This window comes from Myotis daubentonii, chromosome 6, assembly GCF_963259705.1.
Source record: "Myotis daubentonii chromosome 6, mMyoDau2.1, whole genome shotgun sequence".
Lineage (NCBI taxonomy): Eukaryota > Metazoa > Chordata > Mammalia > Chiroptera > Vespertilionidae > Myotis > Myotis daubentonii.
This window is the reverse complement of record NC_081845.1, coordinates 7,699,591-7,720,581: the sequence shown is the minus strand read 5'-3', so window position 1 is coordinate 7,720,581 and position 20,991 is coordinate 7,699,591. Positions and strand designations below refer to the sequence as shown.

Here is a 20,991-nt window from a genome sequence, read left to right as displayed (position 1 = left end):
TCAGTTAATACCACAAAAGACAGCGATCAGATTTTGGAATTGTAATTTGTAAAGCAGACTGCTGAAACTTCCTCTAAAAGCATTAATACTATTAAACTGATCACCTAAACAGTGATTCTTTAGATTATATCCAGAGGATTCTTCAATATAAGAGACAGTGTAATATGATAGTTAAAGCAGATTTTGGATGAAACTTCCTAGATTGGGGTCTGACCTCTTATAATTTCTAACTGTGACCTAAATTATGCTGCACCTCACTTTTTCCATTAGTAAAATTTCAATAGTAATAATTCATATTTCATGATGTTCTTATGAAGACTATATGTTATTTTACAGAAATCACTTACTCTCATTTTTAGCATATGCTAATCACTGTAATACAACAAACTAAGTTATTAACATCAAAACACCCAACAGATTTAATTTTCTTCAGCCTCAAAATTTTGCAGTAATATGGACTTTAATTGCAATAAGTGTTTCAATAATTAATATACTTTTAAAAACAACCACCAACAAGCAAAAACAAAAAAGTAAGCCTTAGGGATATTAAAATCAGAAACTTTGAATATTACCTGACTGTGTGTGACAGTCAGTCATTTAATGCACCTTAATAAAATGGGCCCAAAATACTCATCCTTGAGAAAGGGTTGCTCTAATGATAAAATTGCGTGATAAATATAAAAATGTTAGAAAATTCATTCTTAACTATATAATATGCAAATGTTGCTATTAAGACTATACAAGCATTATTGCCTTGGGAGAAATTTCTCATTCAAATAATAAGAGAGCACTTATTTAAGATACTACTGCTAATGCTATTTAAATATCATGTGTCTTGCAGTTGAAGATAGTGAATTGACTCTATTTTCACTCTATTTCCCAACAAATTCAATTGAACTGACAATGAAATATTTATCAAGAAATACTTACAGCACAATATGAGAAAGAAACAAAGGCCATTAGCAACCCAGAGCTTATGAAAAATTTCTGGAAGATACAGAGCAGATGGGATCATAATGACAATATAATTCTGAGGGAGCAACATGGAGCAAACACAGAGAAAGTCTAGATCCCACGCAAAGATCTCTTTTCACTCCACTGGGCTATGGAGAATCTCTAAACTCTGGGTAAGAAGTCACTCAGGGTTGGCGTGAAAAATGGGAATAGACTCAGGATAAGTAATCAGAGGATTAACAACAGAAATACTGCCAACATCTCTGCCCTCCCTACCTGATGCATGCAGCTGAGTCAATTTTGCCCAAGTTAAACAGGAAAAATAGTCACAAAAGCAAGTTTCTCAAATTGTGGTCTTTTAGCCCCTGTATCAGAGGTGCATGGTGGATTTCCCAAGGGAACTACCTTACCCAACGTAACACCCCCTTCCTAAAGGCAGTCGGTGGTTACGGACCCACTGTTTCAGATCCACAAGGCCCTTTCTCTTTGCCTTGATTTGGAAAGGGGTCACCCAGCTCTAGAGCTCCCTGTAGGATGGGCCGATGCCCCATGGCCACTGTGCTGTGAATCAGCTTCCATCTCTGCTCAGTGCAGCCATGCTCACTTTCTTCCCGCTGTATTTCTCCAGAGCATTCTCCAGTAAGTCGTCTGCACGGGACTTCCCTTCTCAAAGTCTTTTCCTACGGATCCCAATTCACAGACTGGCCATGTTCTTTACAGTTAAGCTGCCCTCACTCCACATACACAGAGTTCACCATCAGCCTTCCAATTCAGGAGGGCTACTGGGAAAATAGGAAGCAGGCTTACATAACAGGAACAACACCGGCCCACACTACCCATGTACAGCAAGCAAGGGCTTCATTCATAAGCATGATTGATTCTCAAAGACTACCAGACTTTTGAAGGAGAGAAACAGCGCTAACAGAAGACAAATGAATAAATAGGATAATTATTCCTTGAGGGAAGAGAGCTAATTGGGCAAAAGAAGAGAAGGCTAAACAATCTAATTGGTATTGTTGATCTAACTGTGATCTGTGTTTTAATCAGTCTTTCCCTTGATTACCACTGAGTCTAAACAACTCTTATATTCTTATAGGCCTTTTGTGTGTTCTCTTCTGTGACTCCCTTGCATATAGTGTTTTGCAATGTGTTGGCTGTGCTGTACATATCTAATTACCCCAGAGAAAAAAGGTTTTGCTTGTTTGTTTTTTCTTAAGTTTAGAGCTCACTTGATTTCCCTCCACACTCTCTCTCTCTCTCTCTCTCTCTCTCTCTCTCTCTCTCCTGAATTTTGAACCAATGACACCCCCCCCCCCCAGGACAATATTCTTTTTCTAAGGACTGTGTTCTTCATTTTATCATAATATTGGAGTAATTTTTGATAGGAAGAGTGGTTTTCTTATTGGAGTCTCAATTAAAACCAGCTTTCCAATAGACAGAAATAATATGTCAGGGCTCTTTATGTAATTCCATTCAACATCCTCCCCAGGCTGTTCTATTTGAGGTTCTTTGCATGTTAGCATTTCATAATGGATATCAGTGCATATGCTAAGATGTTCTTCACTAGAAACAGTCCATCTAAGGTGTTTTAAGAGAGAGAGAGACAGAGAGAGAGAGAGAGAGAGAGAGAGAGAGAGAGAGAGGCGCATTTGTGTAGACTCTGGATTATTAGGCAATTTAGAAATAGTCATTGAGTACAAAGAATGCACAGTATAATGGTGACTATTAAATATTTAGGTCTAGTCCCAAACTAGCTAATAAGAGAATCATTTCATATCTCTAGAAATGATGGTCCCCAATAATCCACCTAATCTTTATTTTTCACTGAATATCATCGGGGAGGCCATTTATATAATGAGATGATGAAGAGATCAGTCTCTGTAGGAGGTCAGCCTGTGTTTGAATCCCAGCTGTGTGCTTTTAAGCCAGTGGTTCTCAACCTTCCTAGTGCCGCAACCCTTTAATACAGTTCCTCATGTTGTGGTGACCTCCAACCATAAAATTATTATCATTGCTACTCCATAACTATAATTTTGTTAGTTATGAATCGTCATGTAAATATCTGATATGCAGGATGTATTGCCATTGTTATAAATTGAACATAATTAAAGCATAGTGATTAATTACAAAAACAATATGTAATTATATATGTGTTTTCCGATGGTCTTAGGTGACCCGTGTGAAAGGGTCATTCGAACCCAAAAGGGGTCGCGACCCACAGGTTGAGAACTGCTGTCAAATCACTTAACTTCACGGAACCTCAGCTTCTTTGTCAGTGAAAGGGCATAACAATAATAAAACTTCAGGGAGTGGCTGGGCTGTGTAGATTAAACTTAGGGGAACAGTGCCCAGAACACAGTAATCACTCTGTGAAGGTATATTTTTTATTGTTTTGTTTTTTGTTTGTTTGTTTTTCAGTTGATCAGCAGCCTAGCCAGGTTCTCTAGTCAGGTTCTGTCTTTATTCTGTTACATCTGTATTTATACCAGTTGATTTTAATCCTATCCATTCTATTCCAAAGGTTAGGGCATTTGTTATCTCCATTCCAAGGTCACTACTCTATTGTTTTGTTAAGCTACAAGGAAGCAGCCATGGGGGTCAGCGGGGGTCCCCTGAGCAGCCGGACTCTTGGTGTTTATGGAGCAGGGTCTTGTGAGAGAAGCTGCAAGAGCATGTCTTGCACTGGTACTTCTTGACATCTGAGTGGGTCTGGAGGTGGGCCCGCAGGTTGGAGCAGTCGGCAAAAGTGTAGTTGCAGTGGGAGCAGGGGTAGGGCTTCTCCCCGGTGTGTGTCTGGACATGGCCCTGTAGCAGCCAGGCCCTGGAGAAGGCCTTCCCGCAGGTACCACAGACGTAGGGCAGGGTGTGGCTTCGGATGTGCTTCTTGAGGGCACCCAGGCCGACATATTCCTTGTTGCAGTATTTGCAGTTGAAGGCCTTGCGAGACTGGGGGTCCTTGGCCCCTGAGAGCCCAGACAGCTGCTTGGGCAATGGGCCCAAGCCTGGGAAGGCAGCATAACCATCGGTCTCCAGGGAAGAGGCTGAGGTGGAGGAGGATAACAGGGCTGGCAAGGGTAGGCTGGGAGGCTGGGAGCCTTTCCCACTGTCCTCCTCTGACAGCGAGGTCAGCTCAACAACCTTGGGGATCTCCCAGGGTAGACGGGAGGCCCAGCCAACTGGCTGGGCTTGCGGTGCCAGGAAAGCGTCCCAGATGAGCGTGGGCAGTGAGGCTGTGGGGTTGAGGACCTCAGGAGGTGGGATGGCCGCCGCCAGCAGGTGGGCCTGGTCGTAGGGCTGCTGGAAGGTGAACTCTGGAGAAGAGTCATGCAGCTTGCTGTAGTTGGGCCTCCGGCGGGAGCAGGCAGACCTCCTGACTAGGAAACAGCGCGGCATGGTGGCTGAAGCAAGCCGGGGTCACCAGGCCCTGCTGGCGTCGTAAGGACCCTCCCCTGTGAGGCTGAGCCGCTGAGCTGTGTTGTTGGGGTCCAACCCCAGCAGGTCCAGGGGTTCCCAGTGGACGGAGTCGGCGAAGAAGAAATGACACGGAGACAATGTTCAGTTGATCAGCAGCCCAGCCAGGTTCTCTAGTCAGGTTCTCCAGCCAGGTTCTGTTCTTTATTCTCCTGTTACATCCATATTTATACCAGTTGATTTTAATCCTATTCATTCTATCCCAAAGGTTAGGGTGTTTCTTATATCCATTCCAAGGTTACTCTATTGTTCTGTTAAGCTACAAGGAAGAAACTGAAGGAGATTATCCTAAATAAAGATTATGTAGTTTAAACCTGATTGTTTGTAGTTAAAGTGATTAATTACCCGCCTGGCACTTAGTTAAGGGGTTTTATTCCCTTCCTTAGTCCTGTTAATCCCTAACTCCAGGGAAAAATCCTCACCTGGGGAAACAACCTTTCTCAGGGAGGTGGTCCTATTTAAAACACATAGCGCCAAGGGGGAGCAAACATATGCCATATACGCCAGGTCCCTTGAAACATATGCTGTGCAGATGTTTCTTCCCTGCAGCGACTGTGTCAAGCAGCAAGGGTGGACCAGCCTCCGGCACCAGCCTTGCCCAGGGGGGCTCTAGGGAAGACACATAAGGAGTCTCTAAGAAAATCTTCCTTGTCTTTACACTGTCTGTAGCTCCCTGCTCACCTAGACAGGGTCCCGTGAGGCAGGTGGAGCTGCCCTGAATCGGGAGGTAAGGCAGCGCCTCACAGTGAGCTCATCAGGTACATACAGACTCCGGCAGAAGTTTTTAAGTGAGGCTTTGCTATGGATTTGTAGCTTCCACCCCTGACAATGGCCCCTCGTTGTGAGGCTTCAGGAGTGAACTCTCCTCTCCTCATAAGTCTGTCCACCTCCAAGTGTGCAACCACCAGGCTGTGCTCTTGGCCGCCAGTGTCCTGGTTAATGCAGTTGTTTTGGAATCTCTTTCTTTCTCTCCCTTGGCCCTGATCCCCAGCCCCACTCCCCACCGCTAGGCAGCCCCTTGGTCCTTTAAGCAACTGAAATTTTGCATAACCCACCTTTCTCTCCTTGTTCTCTGACATGCGTTGTCAGTCATTCGGAGCCATTGAGTGCTGCTCTAGATGGGGTTGGGGGTGGGGTAGGACTTTGGGTTGCAGGTGGAGGGAAGTCTACAAGACAGTCAGGCCTTTCGCACAGCTGAGTTTGGCCTCCTCTTAGCGTCTTTCCAGGGAGATGCGATGCTGAAGTGTCTCTGTCCCTTCCTCTGTCCTGAGATGTGTCACCAAACCCCTCCCTGTTTCCTCAGCCTTGGCCTGTGCCCCAGAGGAAGGGGCCCCTTGTCCCACCCGCTCACCTGCTGCTCTGAAAGTCTCCTCTTGGGAGGCTCCGTGGTGCTGTTCCTCACCAGGATTGGCTTCTCAGGTTCTATTTTCTCTTAGTTTCTGCTGGTTCTGAACCTGCCTAAGTGGTCTGCTCAGCATCCGCAGCAGCACCTCCCTTCCTGCCCTGTGGCGTTCCTGCTCGTTCCTCCCTGACTTCTCATCTCACCTCAGCCTGACCCCAGCCATTGCCCTGCTCACCCACACCACACAGATGGCCCAGCATTCAGGATCTGACCCATTTATTGGCCTAGTATTTGTGAGAGTCTGGCAAGGGTCAGCTGACTCCTCTTCCTTGGGAACAGTGGGGGCCGATGTAGCCCCAGCACATCAGCCACATGTTTTGCAGTCACTCTGTGCCCATCAGCACCAGGAGCTGTTGCTAGGTCCTCAGACTCTCTCAGTCCCACAGGAGCTCTGCAGTGGCTCCCGTGTGCTGCCACCGCAGAGATGACCAATAAAACACAGAGGTCTTGAACAACACACCATCTGGGGCTGCACTGAGTCGTTCTACCCATTTCCTTCTCACCTCCTTCACTGACCATTGCATCGGAAAGAGGTACTTTCTGGCCCACAAAAGGCAGGTCCAACTGATAGGATATCAGGAGTAGCCTCTGAATTGAGAGGTTCAGCATGCCTTTCCTCACATTGACATTTTTCCTAAGCCGGACTCTGTGTATTAGTTTCCTAGCTATGATAAAGTACCACCAACTGGATGGCTTAAATAATATAAATTTATCCTCTCACGTTTCCATAGCCTATGAGTTTGAAATCAAGGTGTCAGCAGGTTTGGGTCCTTCTGAAAACTTTGAGGGAGAATTTGTTCCATGCCTTTCACTTCCCTTCTGGTGGCTGCTGGCAGTCCTTGGCCATCTCTCCAGTCCGCCTCTGTCATCACAGTGTCCTCCTGTGTGTCTCTATGCTCATATGCTGTGCCGGTGTGTGTGTGTGTGTGTGTGTGTGTGTGTGTGTGTGTGTGTGTGTCTGAATTCACCTCTTATAGGGACTCCAGTCATTGGAATAGGCCCATCCTAATCCAGTGTGATCTCATCTCAGCTTGATTACATCTACAAAGACCCTATTTCCAAGTCAGGCCCCATTCTGAGGTTACAGATGGCCATGACTTTTGGGAGGACCCCGTTCAACCCAGTATCCTTGTGGATAAAAGGAAGTTTCATTATGTATATTTGCTGGAAGCTGATCCACCCTGGCTGCTTGACGCAGTCGCTGCAGGGATGTTTCAAGGGACCTGGCATATATGGCATACTGTTGTTGTTGTTTTTTATTGTTTTATTGCTTAAAGTATTACAAAGGGTATTACATATGTGTCCTTTTTTTCCCCTGCCCTTGACAATTCCCTGGCCTCCCCTACTCCCCAGTGTCTTAGGTCCATTGGTTATGCTTATATGCATGCATACAATTCCTTCCGTTGATCTCTTACCCCCCTCTCTCCTGCCCCCCAACCCTCCGCGGCCTTCCCGCTGCAGTTTGACAATCTGTTTGAGGCAGCTCTGCCTCTGTATCTATTATTGGTCATAAGTTTATAATGGTCTTTATTATCCATGAATGAGTGACATCATGTGGTATTTTTCCTTCATTGACTAGCTTATTTCACTTAGCATAATGCTCTCCAGTTCCATCCATGACGTTGCAAATGGTAAGAGTTCCTTCCTTTTGCCGAAACCGGTTTGGCTCAGTGGATAGAGCGTCGGCCTGCGGACTGAAAGGTCCCAGGTTCGATTCCGGTCAAGGGCATGTACCTTGGTTGCGGGCGCATCCCCGGTGGGGAGTGTGCAGGAGGCAGCTGGTCGATGTTTCTCTCTCATCAATGTTTCTAACTCTCTATCTCTCTCCCTTCCTCTCTGTAAAAACTCAATAAAATATATTAAAAAAAAAAAGAGTTCCTTCCTTTTTAGAGCAGCATAGTATTCCATCGTGTAGATGTACCACAGTTTTCTAATCCATTCATCTACTGATGGGCACTTAGGCTGTTTCCAGATCTTAGCTATGGTGAATTGTGCTGCTATGAACATATGGGTGCATATATCCTTTCTGATTGTTGGTTCTGGTTTCTTGGGATATATTCCTAGAAGTGGGATCACAGGGTCCAATGGGAGTTCCATTTTTAGTTTTTTGAGGAAACTCCATACTTGTCTTCCATAGTGGCTGCACCAGTCTGCATTCCCACCAGCAGTGCACGAGTGTTCCTTTTTCTCCACATCCTCTCCAGCACTTGTCGTTTGTTGATTTGTTGATGATAGCCAGTCTGACAGGTGTGAGATGGTACCTCATTGCTGTTTTGATTTGCATCTCTCGGATGATTAGTGACTTTGAGCATGTTTTCATATGTCTCTTGGCTTTCTGAATGTCCTCTTTTGAAAGGTGTCTATTTAGGTCCTTTGCCCATTTTTTGATTGGATTGTTTATCTTCCTTTTGTTAAGTTGTATGAGTTCCCTATAAATTTTGGAGATTAGGCCCTTATCAGATATGACATTGGCCAATATGTTTTCCCACACAGTGGGTTTTCTCGTTGTTTTGTTGATGGTTTCTTTTGCTGTGCAGAAGCTTTTTATTTTGATGTAGTCCCATTTGTTCATTTTTTCTTTGGTTTCAAGTGCCCTAGGAGCTGTATCAGTGAAGAAATTGCTTCGGCATATGTCTGAGATTTTGTTGCCTTTGGATTCTTCTAGAATTTTTATGGTTTCCTGACGTACATTTAAGTCCTTTATCCATTTTGAGTTTATTTTTGTTTATGGTGTAAGTTGGTGGTCTAGTTTCATTTTCTTGCATATATCTGTCCAATTTTCCCAACACCATTTATTGAAGAAACTATCTTGGCTCCATTGTATGTTCTTGCCTCCTTTGTCAAATATTAATTGAGCATATTGGTTCAGGCCGATTTCTGGGCTCTCTATTCTATTCCATTGATCTATATGCCTGTTCTTGTGCCAGTACCAGGCAGTTTTGAGAACAGTGGCTTTGTAATACATCTTGATATCTGGTATTGAGATCCCACCTACTTTGTTCTTTTTCAGGATTGCTGCAGCTATTCAGGGTCTTTTTTTTATTCCAGATGAATTTTTGGAGAGTTCGTTCTAGATCTATGAAGTATGCCATTGGTATTTTAATGGGAAGTGCGTTGAACTTATAGATTGCTTTGGGTAGTATGGACATTTTAATGATGTTGATTCTACCAATCCATGAACATGGTATGTTCTTCCATCTGTTTATGTCTTCCTCTATATCTTTTTTCAATGTCCTGTAGTTTTCTGAGTAGAGGTCTTTTACCTCTTTAGTTAAGTTTCTTCCTAGGTAGCTTAATTTTTTTGGTGCGATGGTAAATGGGATTGTTTTTTTAATCTCTCTTTCTGAAAGTTCACTATTGGTGTATAGAAATGCCTCAGATTTCTTGGGGTTAATTTTGTATCCTGCTACATTGCCAAATTCATGTATTAAGTCTAGTAGCTTTTTGATGGAGTCTCTAGGGTTCTGTATGTATAATATCATGTCGTCTGCAAATAAGGACAGTTTTACTTCCTCTTTTCCAATTTGGATGCTTTTTATTTCTTCTTCTTGCCGAATTGCAATGGCTAACACTTCCAGTACTATGTTGAACAGGAGTGGTGAGAGGGGGCATCCCTGTCTTGTTCCTGTTCTTAGGGGAAATGGTGTTAGTTTTTGTCCGTTGAGTATGATGTTGGCTGTGGGCCTGTCATATATGGCTTTTATTATGTTGAGGTATGATCCTTCTACTCCCACCTTGCTGAGAGTTTTTATCAAAAATGGGTGTTGAATTTTGTCAAATGCTTTTTCTGCATCAATTGATATGACCATGTGGTTTTTTTCTTTCAATTTGTTTATGTGATGTATCACGTTTATTGATTTGTGGATATTGTACCATCCTTGCATCCCTGGGATAAATCCTACTTGGTCATGGTGTATGATCTTTCTGATGTACTGCTGGATCCGATTTGCTAAGATTTTGTTGAGGATTTTGGCATCTATGTTCATGAGGGATATTGGCCTGTAATTCTCTTTCATTGTGTTGTCTTTACCTGGTTTTGGTATTAGGGTGATGCTGGCTTCATAGAATGAGCTTGGAAGTGTTCCTTCCTCTTGAATTTTTTGTAGTAGTCTGAGGAGGATAGGTTTTAGTTCTTCCTTGAATGTTTGGTAAAACTCCCCTGTGAAGCCGTCTGGTCCTGGGCATTTGTTTGATGGAAGCTTTTTGATGACTGCTTCAATTTCTTCCATACTTATTGGCTTGTTGAGATTATTAGATTCTTCCTGATTGAGTTTTGGAATGTTGTATTTTTCTAGGAATTTGTCCATTTCCTCCAGGTTGTCTAGTTTGTTGGAGTAGAGCTGTCCAAAGTATTTTTTAACAATCATTTGTATTTCTGTGGGGTCCGTTGTTATTTCGCCTCTATCGTTTCTGATTTTGTTTATTTGGGTCCTCTCTCTTTGCTTCTTGGTGAGTCTGGCTAGAGCTTTGTCAATCTTGTTTATCCTTTGAAAGAACCAGCTCTTGGTTTCATTGATTTTCTGTATTGTTTTTTTGGTCTCTATGTCATTTATTTCTGCTCTAATCTTTATTATCTCCTTCCTTCTGCTCACTCTGGGGTTTTCTTGTTGCTCTCTTTCTAATTCTTTGAGTTGTAGAGTTAGATGATTTACTACCATTTTTTCTTGTTTTTTGAGATAGGCCTGTAGAGCTATAAACTTCCCTCTCAGGACTGCTTTCATTGCGTCCCATAGGTTTTGGATTGTTGTGTTTTCATTGTCATTCGTTTCCAGGATGTTTTTAATTTCTTCTTTGATCTCATTGGTAACCCAATCAATATTTAATAACATGCTATTCAACTTCCAAGTGTTTGAGTATTTTGGGTTGTTTTTATTGTAGTTTATTTCTAATATTATGCCATCGTGGTCTGAGAAGATGCTTGGTATGATTTCAATCTTCTTGAATTTGGAGAGACTTTATTTGTGACCCAATATGTGGTCTATTTTTGATTGTGTCTTATGAGCACTTGAGTAGAATGTATATTCCGTGGCTTTGGGGTGAAGCGTTCTGAAGATGTCAATTAAGTCCATCTGATCTAGTGAGTCATTTAGTATTGCAGTTTCTTTGCTGATTGTTTGTCTAGAGGATTTATCCAGTGATGTCAGTGGTGTATTAAAGTCCCCTACTATGATTTTATTGTTGTTGATCTGTCCTTTGATATCTTCCAGGAGTTTTTTTTATGTATTTGGGTGCTCCTGCATTGGGTGCATATATGTTTACCAGGGTTATATCTTCTTGTTTTATTGATCCCTTTGGTATTATGAAGTGGCCTTCTTTATCTATTGTTATGGCCTTCACTTTGAGGTCTATTTTGTCTGATATAAGTATTGCTACCCCAGCTTTCTTTCCCTTTCCATTTGCCTGAAAGATATTTTTCCATTTCTTCACTTTCAGTCCGTGTGAGTCCCTTCTAATGAGGTGGGTCTCTTGTAGACAGCAAATGTATTGGTCATGTTTTTTTATCCATTCAGCCACTCGATGTCTTTTGGTTGGAGCATTTAGTCCATTTATGTATAAGGTTATTATTGAAAGGTACTTGTTTGTAGCCATTTCTTTTTTTGTGTGGCTGTTTTCTTTCTGAGCTTTTTATTTCTTCTTTTTACACCAGTCCCTTTAGCATTTCTTGCATTGCTGGCTTGATGGTGATAAACTTCCTTAGCCTTTTTTTGTCCATGAAGCTTCTCATTTCCCCTTCAATTTAGAATGATAGTCTTGCTGGATAGAGTATTCTTGGATTCAGTCCTTTGCTTTGCATCACTTTGTAAATTTCCGTCCATTCTTTTCTGGCTTGATGTGTTTCTGTTGAGAAATCATTTAATAATCTAATGGGAGATCCCTTGTATGTAACTTTCCGTCTCTCTTGCAGCCTGTAAGATTCTCTCTTTGTCCTGAACATTTGCCATGGTAATTATGATGTGTCTTGGTGTGCGTCTATAAGGGTTCACCTTGTTTGGGACTCTCTGTGCTTGTGTGACTTTTTTCTTCCCCACCTCAGGGAAGTTTTCTGATATTATTTCTTCTAATAGGTTTTCTAATCATTGTTCCTCTTTCTGTTGTTCTGGCACCCTTATTATTCGTATGTTGTTTCGTTTCATGTTGTCCCAAAGCTCCCTTAGGCTCTCCTCCTGTCTTTTAACTTTTTTCTCCAATTGCAGTACAATTTGGGTGTGTTTTGCTTCCTTGTCTTCTAATTCACTAATTGGGTCCTCCGCTTCTCCTAGTCTACTGTTGATACTTTCAATGGTGTTTTTTATTGCAGCTATATCGCTCTTCATTTCTTCTTGGGTCTTACATAAGTTATTCATTTTTTCATCTGTTTCTTCTTGCTTCTTGCATAAGTAGTTGATTTTTTCCTCCATTCAGTTTATGCACTCTAAGACCCTTATTCTGAATTCTTTTTCTGTCATGTTGCATGCCTCTGTATCACTTAGCTGCTTTTCTGGCGAGTCCTCCTTTTCTTTCCTTTGGGGGTTTCTTTGTCTACCCATGTTTGATCTCACTGTCATATCTAGATGTTGAGTCATTCAGTGGCTGCTCCCTGGGTGGCAGTGGCTCCTTGGCCTGTGGTTGCTCCTCGGGCAGTTGTGGTAGCAGCTGCTCCTCAGTTGGCAGCAGCTCCTCTGGTGGGTCCTGTTCACAGCTGTGGTGGCTCTTCTGGCTGGTGGGGGGAGGCTTCTCGTACAGCTGATGTTCCTCTGACAGAAGGTGTGGTGATCAGGAGGCTGCTGTTGCTTGGATCTGCTGCGTTGATTTAAAGGCACAAAATACCACACTACAAGGCACAATGTACCAGGCACTGAACACAAATGTATTCACGATATTAATAACCCCAAATAAAGGTGACTACACAGCTGCTGTTTCTCAGACAGAGGGTGAGGTGATCAGGAGGCTGTAGTTCCTTGAATGGGGGTGGGCTACACAAGCCTATTTTTTATTGTTTTTAAAATTGCTAGCAGATTGAGATAAATAGATGAATATTCAAGCAAGTTTAAAAGCCATTTTAAATAATGTTTAAATTTGGTGTATATTGAAGAGAGGTGATTTACAATTAGTGTGGAAAATTCCAGAGAAACTTATTCTGTGACTATTGAAAAATTAATAAGTCGAACACACCTGCTGAAAAATACCTCTTTAATCTTTATACTTGTGTGTGGTGTGTGGGAATATGGGCCTCTTCCCAAACTCCAACTCCAATGCCCTCTCCCCACCTGGGGGAATGCAGTGGAGGCCACATGTAAGCGAACCACGAGCCCCTGGGGGCCTGGCCAACAGCTTGGTCACGAGAGAACTGCTTCTGAACATGAGCCTGAACTGTAAACAATGCAGAGGAACAGTTCGCATTCTCCTTCCGCACAGCCACCACCCCCCCTCCCCCCGCCCCACCAAAGGCCCAATTTTGCTTGTTTTCTCTATTCTATAGATAACCTTGTACTGTGAAAGTCTGGGTTGCCTTAAGATTTGACCAGCCGGCCCACGCACAGGTCTGTTGGGACTTGGCGGTAAACTTCACCAGTGTGCATGTAAGTGTTAATAAACCCAGTCTTTCCCGGCCAGTCCTCCAGGTTATTTCTTTGGAATCAACAAACAATACTCTGAAGTTTTCTCTAACCCCGGCTCTTTGCATAACAACTTAGAAACTGCACTATTCCAATTAGTTTAGATAGTTAAATGAATTTAAATAATGTTTATTAATAAGAGTCCCTCATTGAGCTGGATAAGATCTTCATTGTCTAAGGTCTACTATGGAATAACCCAACAGAGCTAAATATGGTGTCTTTGTGTTTGATATTCCATGATTTAAGCAAACTCTAAATATAATTCTATGCTTCTTTTAGACTAGATTTAAAGCAGGTCTAGATTTAAAGATATACTTTCAAAGATACTATTTTAACTAGTGAAATTTACTCTTCTAAAGTCTTTGGTTCACTTGTTAGAAGTGATTGAAGTGCTACTTTGAAAATAATACTATATAATATAATATTTCCATTATATTTGCTTAGCAAATATTCTGTTGTGTCACTTATATATGAGAAAGTAGTTAAAACTAGTGTTTTTCTTTTAAAATAAAATAATTCCTATGGAAACCACTATCTTTGGGGACAGCCCTTTGACTTGATGCTTACATCCTGTTTGCAGCACTTAATGTCAATGGAAGCTTTGATTTCCTTTTGTCTGTGGTTTGTCTGAATCTTTTGTTTAGGGTTTATGGTTTTCTGAATATTATGTTGGTTTCTTTGCTGCTCTTCGGCTTTCTAAAATATCCTCTTTATTTGGATTATATTTAACTTTATTTTCTTCAGCTCCTCAAAAATTCAGCACTCTATAAAATGGCTATTTGAGATATTCATCTTCACTCCTTTTATATGAGATTTTGTTGAAGCAAAATTTAAGGATGGTAAACCAGCTGTTTCAGACATCTGTATTTGTAAACATTTGAAAATAGAGGAAAAACCACCTTTGAAATAAATTTGCCCTTATTGTTCCCCAGGTTCTGTCTTCTCTCAGCTTTTCAATAAGCCCTTCCCATCAGGAGTTACCCTTGGAAACAAAAGTTCCTGAACTTTTACTCATTGAGTTATTCCCCACCCACGCCTACCTGGAAGGCCACTTTGGCCACACTTCCTTTTCCTACTCATTATTCTCTCTGAATCTTGTATCCAACTTACCACTGGCTGGTTAATGGAGGAAGAAACAAATGTTTGTTGACTTTCAGTGGAAGGGAGAGGCAAGGGATGAAATAAATCAAAAATTTATTTTAAATATATTTGTATTGATTTCAGAGAGAAAGGAAGAGGGAGAGATAGAAACATCAATGATGAGAGAGAATCATTGATCAGCTGCCTCCTGCACATCGCCTACTGGGGATCGAGCCCACAACCCTGCATGTGCCCTTGACCAGAATCAAACCCAGGGCCCTCAGTCAGCAGCCAATGCTTTAGCCACTGAGACAAACTGGGTAGGGTAAAAATTTATTGATTATAGGTATTTACATGGGGGAGAACATTTTAAGAAAAAAAAAGGTAGCCTTATTAATACTAGCTTAATTACATTGATAAAGCCTTGAATCAGTGAATAAACTGAGGAGTCTTTGCTGTGATGACTGACTGAGCCTCTGGGCAAATGAAACGGAAGACATGGGACAAAGGGTGAAGGCAATATTTGTTTTCCTGGACAATTTTGTATTATGCGGTTTTTCTGTAGGGGGGTAATGTCTTTGCCTGCCATGAATGCCAAATACTTCATGGTTCTTCCTTCTGTCTTCTCACTCAGAGGGAATTCTTATCTTTGACACAGAATTTCACAATGTTGCCTGTGTTGTATATTCTAGGGCTTAGGGTCCCAGTGCATTAAGAGGTCAGTGCAGAAGGATGGGTATAATTTTTCATTTGTCACATCTAGTTATCATGTCAGCTAATGTGGTCTGGCCTTGTGACAGACTGGCCAGTGTGTCTTCCCCTTCCTCCTGCCTTGACTTTGTTTTTACATGTGGCCAACTAGAGGCTATTAATAATGTCCCAAGAATTATATGTGGGTTTTAGTGGGAAACAAAGGCTCCATTTAAGCCTCTGGTTCAAAGTGAACACCAAAACTGTCATTCCAGACATTATTCTGACTAATTATATATGTGTGCTTTGATTCCTATTTATGTTACTTAGATATAAATCTCCCAGAAAACCCACTAGGATGATTGTTAAGAAGCAAGCCCAATATTGAATGTTCCTGTGTTGATGACTTTCTCAGAAAATACAAAAAAAAAAAATCAACCTTTTATATCTAAGACTATGGAAGTTGTTCCTTTATAATTGTATCAAAAAGCTTCAGTTTATATGTGCCAAATATTGTTGTTATTGTTCTTTTAAGATCCTGTGGTATTTAAACATATGCTTGGTTGCAGACTGCATTATTCCCCGAGTCCAGAAATGTTCATTAGCATCTTTGGAGTAAAAGCAACTCCGCTATATGCATATAGTTAGTTTCAACTGGAGAAGGAAAGAGCATTTTCAGTAGATTTAAATTATACTCTTTGACTTTCAGAAAAATCCGTGGGAGTAATTATGAGAACATAGCCTAATTACGCAAGCCACTAAATGCCTTTCCAAAACAGCAGAAAGATCAGTATTTATTTTTGTTAAACACTGTGATGCACTTATAAAACAAACATATACAAAGGGCATGTTTATTAACAATAGCAGGGCAGCCGAGTACAGAGGCAATGAGTAGAGTTTTAAAGTCCTGGTGATGCTTTGATGCTCAGTCTGCTCAGTCTGGTTATCTAAATTTATGATGGGCTCAGAGGTATAAAGAATGGCACTTGTTGGTCCCTTCAAATGTAGTCCCAAAGCAGTTCTTTCAATTTGGTTATCTTCTCTTGTCAATTTGTCTCATGTTGATTTAATGATTTAGGCCAGCCGAAAGACCCTAGAAAGACAGAGTAAAATGTCTTCCACCCCACGGTTGGCGCAGTTAGCAAGATACCTTACTGGCTGGGCATTGCTCACCCTAAAGCTGCTGCAGTAGAAAGATCCTGGGACTTCTAAAGGAGCTGGCAAGGGATAAGAATTCTTACCAAGTCAGACTCCCAGATCTCTGCCTGTACTAGTCGAGTTCAGAGGAGGCACAGTGGTGAGAGGTTCTCTGCCCACCCCCACCCCCCAACCCCCTTTCTAAATTTTAGATGAGCAGGAGCAAATATTTGTGGAATTAATTCCGTGGATTTGGACTCTTGGTTATTTGGTCTGAGTACTCATGGGTCTTGTTAATTCCTTTTCTCTCAACAATAGTAAAAACCGAGCCTCTCATAATACTTATTTTCTGCCAGCCAGAGAATGCATACACATCTGGTGGGCAGCCAGGTGGCTATAGAGCTGAGCTTAGGGAATCTAAAAGATGGGTGGGCTCTTCTGTTCTAAAGGGGGAAATATATGATTCCATGTGTTTTGGAATGGCTGTTTCTAACTCTGGAAGTAAACCTTATCATGTTAGAGTTGCATTATTTTTTTTACTCTCCTCTTATAGATGCCTCTTGAGCCCATAGTTAAGCCATAAAAAGCCTTATTGGCTTGCACTGCTATTGCAATTAAGGTATCCTCCCATCAATGCTATATTGGAAAATTTTCTATATTGGAAACAGTCAATTTTTAAAAGACTCTCATCATAATTGCTGTTTTATTGATATCTATGCAAAGACAAACATTTTTAAAGTGGGCAGAGAAATATAATGTACTTAAGAATTCCCTTTAAAAATTGGGATAAATAAAATGGACATTTATGAAGTTAAACAATATTTGAATAAAACACTACCAAAGGCTTGGTGGGCCAAAGCAACCCCCTTTTGATCCTCCAATATTAAAGGGCCCCAAAAAACTCTAGTCTATTTACCCTGTATTGGAGAAATTTTAAAAACCAGAGGCAGAGATTACAATGAGAAACCTGATCAATGATTGCTTGGGACAGTGTTAGGCAGGACAATCAAATTACAAATTGACGAAGGGTCAGGGTTCCTTGGGTTGACACTTCATTGGGGACCCAAAGTCTTTATACACAAGAGTGGGTAGAATGGTCAGGGGATAGAAAGAGAAGTTTTCAGAACTCTTTGATATGGCAATCCCATGAACTGTGGTACTAAAACCCATTGGTGAAGCCCTGACTCAGATTAAAAGAATACAGAAATGTAAGAATTGATGATATGAAAATTGGAATGCTTAAACAAGCTTTATGTAAAGGAGTTATATCAACTTTTCTTGAATGTTTTATGGGAATGAATAGTATGTCTGGCCAGGAATACTTCCCCTACCCACTAATATAAAACCAGAACTTGTTGATAAAATCCTAACGGAGGCTACAGTTAAGAATGTGAGAGCAATGTCAATACATTATAATATTATCAATAGTCCAAACTTTAACAATTGTCAATAGGTTATAACATCCTAAGGAAGCTCTTGAGGCATTTATTTAGATGCTGCCAGGATTATGACAATCATGTTTATATTTAAACTATTATGGTCATTTTTCTTAGGACTTTGGACAAATGGTGTTCAGTCTTCAAAAATCCAAGCTACTTTTTGTCTTCCCATAGGCATAAGTTTTCATAACTGGTATAAAGATGCTAAAAATGTAAACTGAAAGAGATTATTCACTGCTTTGGCCCTTGGGAAAATTTAGTAATTTCACAAAGGATCTCAGGGAAATTCTATGCTATCAGAAGATGGACAACTGGGTGCTTTGGTAGGGCCATTGAGTTGCTGATAGATTGCCTGTCTGCTTGGTAATGATGTATTTCTATGACTGTGTTGTTATCATCTGCTGTTGCTATTGTATCATTTACCTACAGTAAATAGATGTATATTTCTTGCTTAGAACAGTTGGCACTTTTTATTTTGTTAACCAATTATCTTTGTTCTTATGACATCTATGGGAGGAGAAAATGATCAAGGGGGTATAGATGGAAGAGAAAGAGGAATTAATATAAAACAGAAACCATTGGAGGAGTTTTGAGGGATGAGGGCACAAAAAGTTGTCAACATAAATGAATGAATAGATAGCCAAAGAGAAGATAAAGAGTTTGCAATGTATAGTAGCACTTTAAGAGCAAATATATTAGGAATGAAAATTTTTTTTCAAACAATTACTAAATAAAACTGGTTCCACAAAACACTGCTCTTCTTGTCAAAACAAAAACCATGCCTGCTCACTCATTCACAGCGTATGTCTAAGAAATATACCCTCAAATAAAAGAACTATTGATTTATATGATTTTCCCCATGACACTCATATTACACAGGGGAAGTAATCACATCATGGATTTGTGTGGGGCTGGCTCAGTCATTCAGCTGGTGTTCTCTAACATCTGCCTGGCAAATAAAACAATGGCACTGCAAGAAAAATAGCACATGTCAGAGATGTGGCATGCAGGGGTTAGGTCTGATAACTCTGCTTAGTCTTACTTTAAACAAGTCCACTTTATGTCTGAATGCAGTGTGAAATCACTCCCGCAGTTGATATGGTTTATCTCAATGTTTGTCAGTCACTGGATGCAGGATGGAAGGGGCATAACCTTGGACTTGATCACTTTCTTCAGCTGAGGCTGTTCCCAAAGCAGTGTTGAGCTGAGGGTTGTTTGTCCTCAGTACTCCCAGTGGTTAGCTGCCTTCAGGATCCCACTATTCTATTCACCCAACTGTTTTACTTATAGTGTCTAATATTTTGTCTATACTTATCTCCTCTACCATTCTTTTTGTTTTTCCTGGGTGTCTTCCCTTAAAAAAAATACCCTCTTAAATGTAACTTTAGAGGGCTGTGAGCAGTAAACAGAAATTAACAAATGCTTCCAATCTACTCTATTAACCCGGAATCTGAAGTAGCATTCTGACCGGGGCAGCGTGAAACCCCATGTTCCTCCTGGTAACACGTGCTGTCCCAGCTTTCATTTTACTCCTTCTGGATCTAGGTGCCTGTCTAGAGGGTCTTTCTAGAAACAGCTCTACCTCGGCATACCAGCAGGAGAGTACCTACACTGGGTAGAATCCTAGTATTTATACTTTCTAGTGTCTAAGGTTTCCGGCTACAGAAAATTGCTACAGTGACCCTGAAAACTGTCACTCTGAAACATGTGGAATGAGGCAGACCATGACTCAATTCCCTAGGAACCCTTCCCTCCTTAGGCCCTGGCCACCTGTCATACACACACACACACACACACACACACACACACACACACACACACACACTTTTTAGATAGAGGAATGGATTCAGAGTGACAGACGCAGAGAAACACTGTTCTGCTGCTCAGTTGCATTCCGACTGCACAGCTATTCTAGTAGCCTGGGGAAATATTTATATCCATATTAAATTTTAAAGTGAGAAAGCCCAAGGAATCACCACACTAATATTTTAGAAAGCAGGTTCTTACCATTGCTAAGCTGTCTCTAAAGTAATACAGTTAATAGGAGCTGTGTGATTTAGAGCTTGGCCGGAAGCCTATTATGGGAAAATTCCACTTAAATTTAGGCTGCAGTGTCTTGTTTTGTCATCCAGGCAGCTCTTGTACTGATGGCATTTCCCTCCTGTGGACCTTCACTGCAGGTGAGAGCTCTTATCCAGTCCCCAATTTAGTCTTGCCCACAGCTCTGCACCACTGACAAACTCAGTGGGGGTGATTCCCCCCAGGACTTTTTTTTTTGTCAGTCAAAGGGCCATTTAGATATGAAGGAACACTGTTAAAATCCACAGAATGGGAGTTCATTGTATAATGAAGCCACTTAATTTCCTCTCTGCAGGGAAAGAACAAATAATAATGGAATTTGTCATTTAAAAATAAAGTGTTACAATATTTCAATGCCCTTTATTCTAAAACAGAAACAATTAATGTTAGTAAATTGGCTATTTAACTAGTCAGAATGATCAGGTGAATAAACTGAAACCAATGGAGGTGAAGACATGAGCCCAAGGTCACACAAAAGTGATGGAGCTGGGACTAGAGCCCCAGTATTGTGGCCCCTACAATTGGTTTCTTTCCAATAATAATTGAGAGATTAGTGTCTGAGTGTTCACTTGTTATGCTAGATGGGAAGATTGATCCCATTTTTCTCACTGTCCTTGTACTCCTCCAACTTCTCCTAGTTTGATTGTTTTTTGTTTGTTTGTTTGTTTTTTGCAATGTCTATTACACTGACTTATCCCTGGTCCGTTTTCACAAATGATGAAATGAGTTGCCCTGTTTGCCTCCATTGCTAATATGACAGCCCATCTGGTCTATCACGATCTTTCAGGACTTCTATGAACATTTTTGCTCATTAGCTCCCGTTCTTCACCCCTACATCATCTGTTAATAATGCAACATATGATTTCTGTCTTTCAACACCTAATAGCACCGGCAGGTCTCCCTATTATATGAGTTCATGGTTCAGAATGTTATATATGACTTTCAGAACCCTTTTCTTTTATTCAACAGCATCTACCTCAAGTAAGAATAATGTTTTATAATACAATTGATATTATTTGATTGCTTTCTTTATGTCTAAACTGCAAACTCTATGAAGGCAGGTCTATATCAATTTATGTAACTGCTGTATTGCAGGGACTGACAGTTAAGTTCTGTCTCCCCCAATTCTGTGAGAATGGTTTCA

General features: G+C 41.1%; 1 protein-coding gene across 1 annotated transcript; it reads right to left on the bottom strand.

Moving 5' to 3' along the window:
- Positions 1–3,542: 3,542 nt before the first annotated feature.
- LOC132236420 (zinc finger protein SNAI1-like) lies at positions 3,543–4,410 on the bottom strand. Its single transcript, XM_059699581.1, has one exon. It carries the CDS (start codon positions 4,345–4,347, stop codon positions 3,553–3,555), a length of 795 nt encoding a protein of 264 aa, XP_059555564.1. The 5' UTR covers positions 4,348–4,410; the 3' UTR covers positions 3,543–3,552.
- Positions 4,411–20,991: the final 16,581 nt, after the last annotated feature.

What these genes read in the sequence shown, in the direction of transcription:
- LOC132236420 (XM_059699581.1), bottom strand. Translation starts at nt 4,347, where the DNA reads ATGCCGCGCTGTTTCCTAGTCAGGAGGTCTGCCTGCTCCCGCCGGAGG.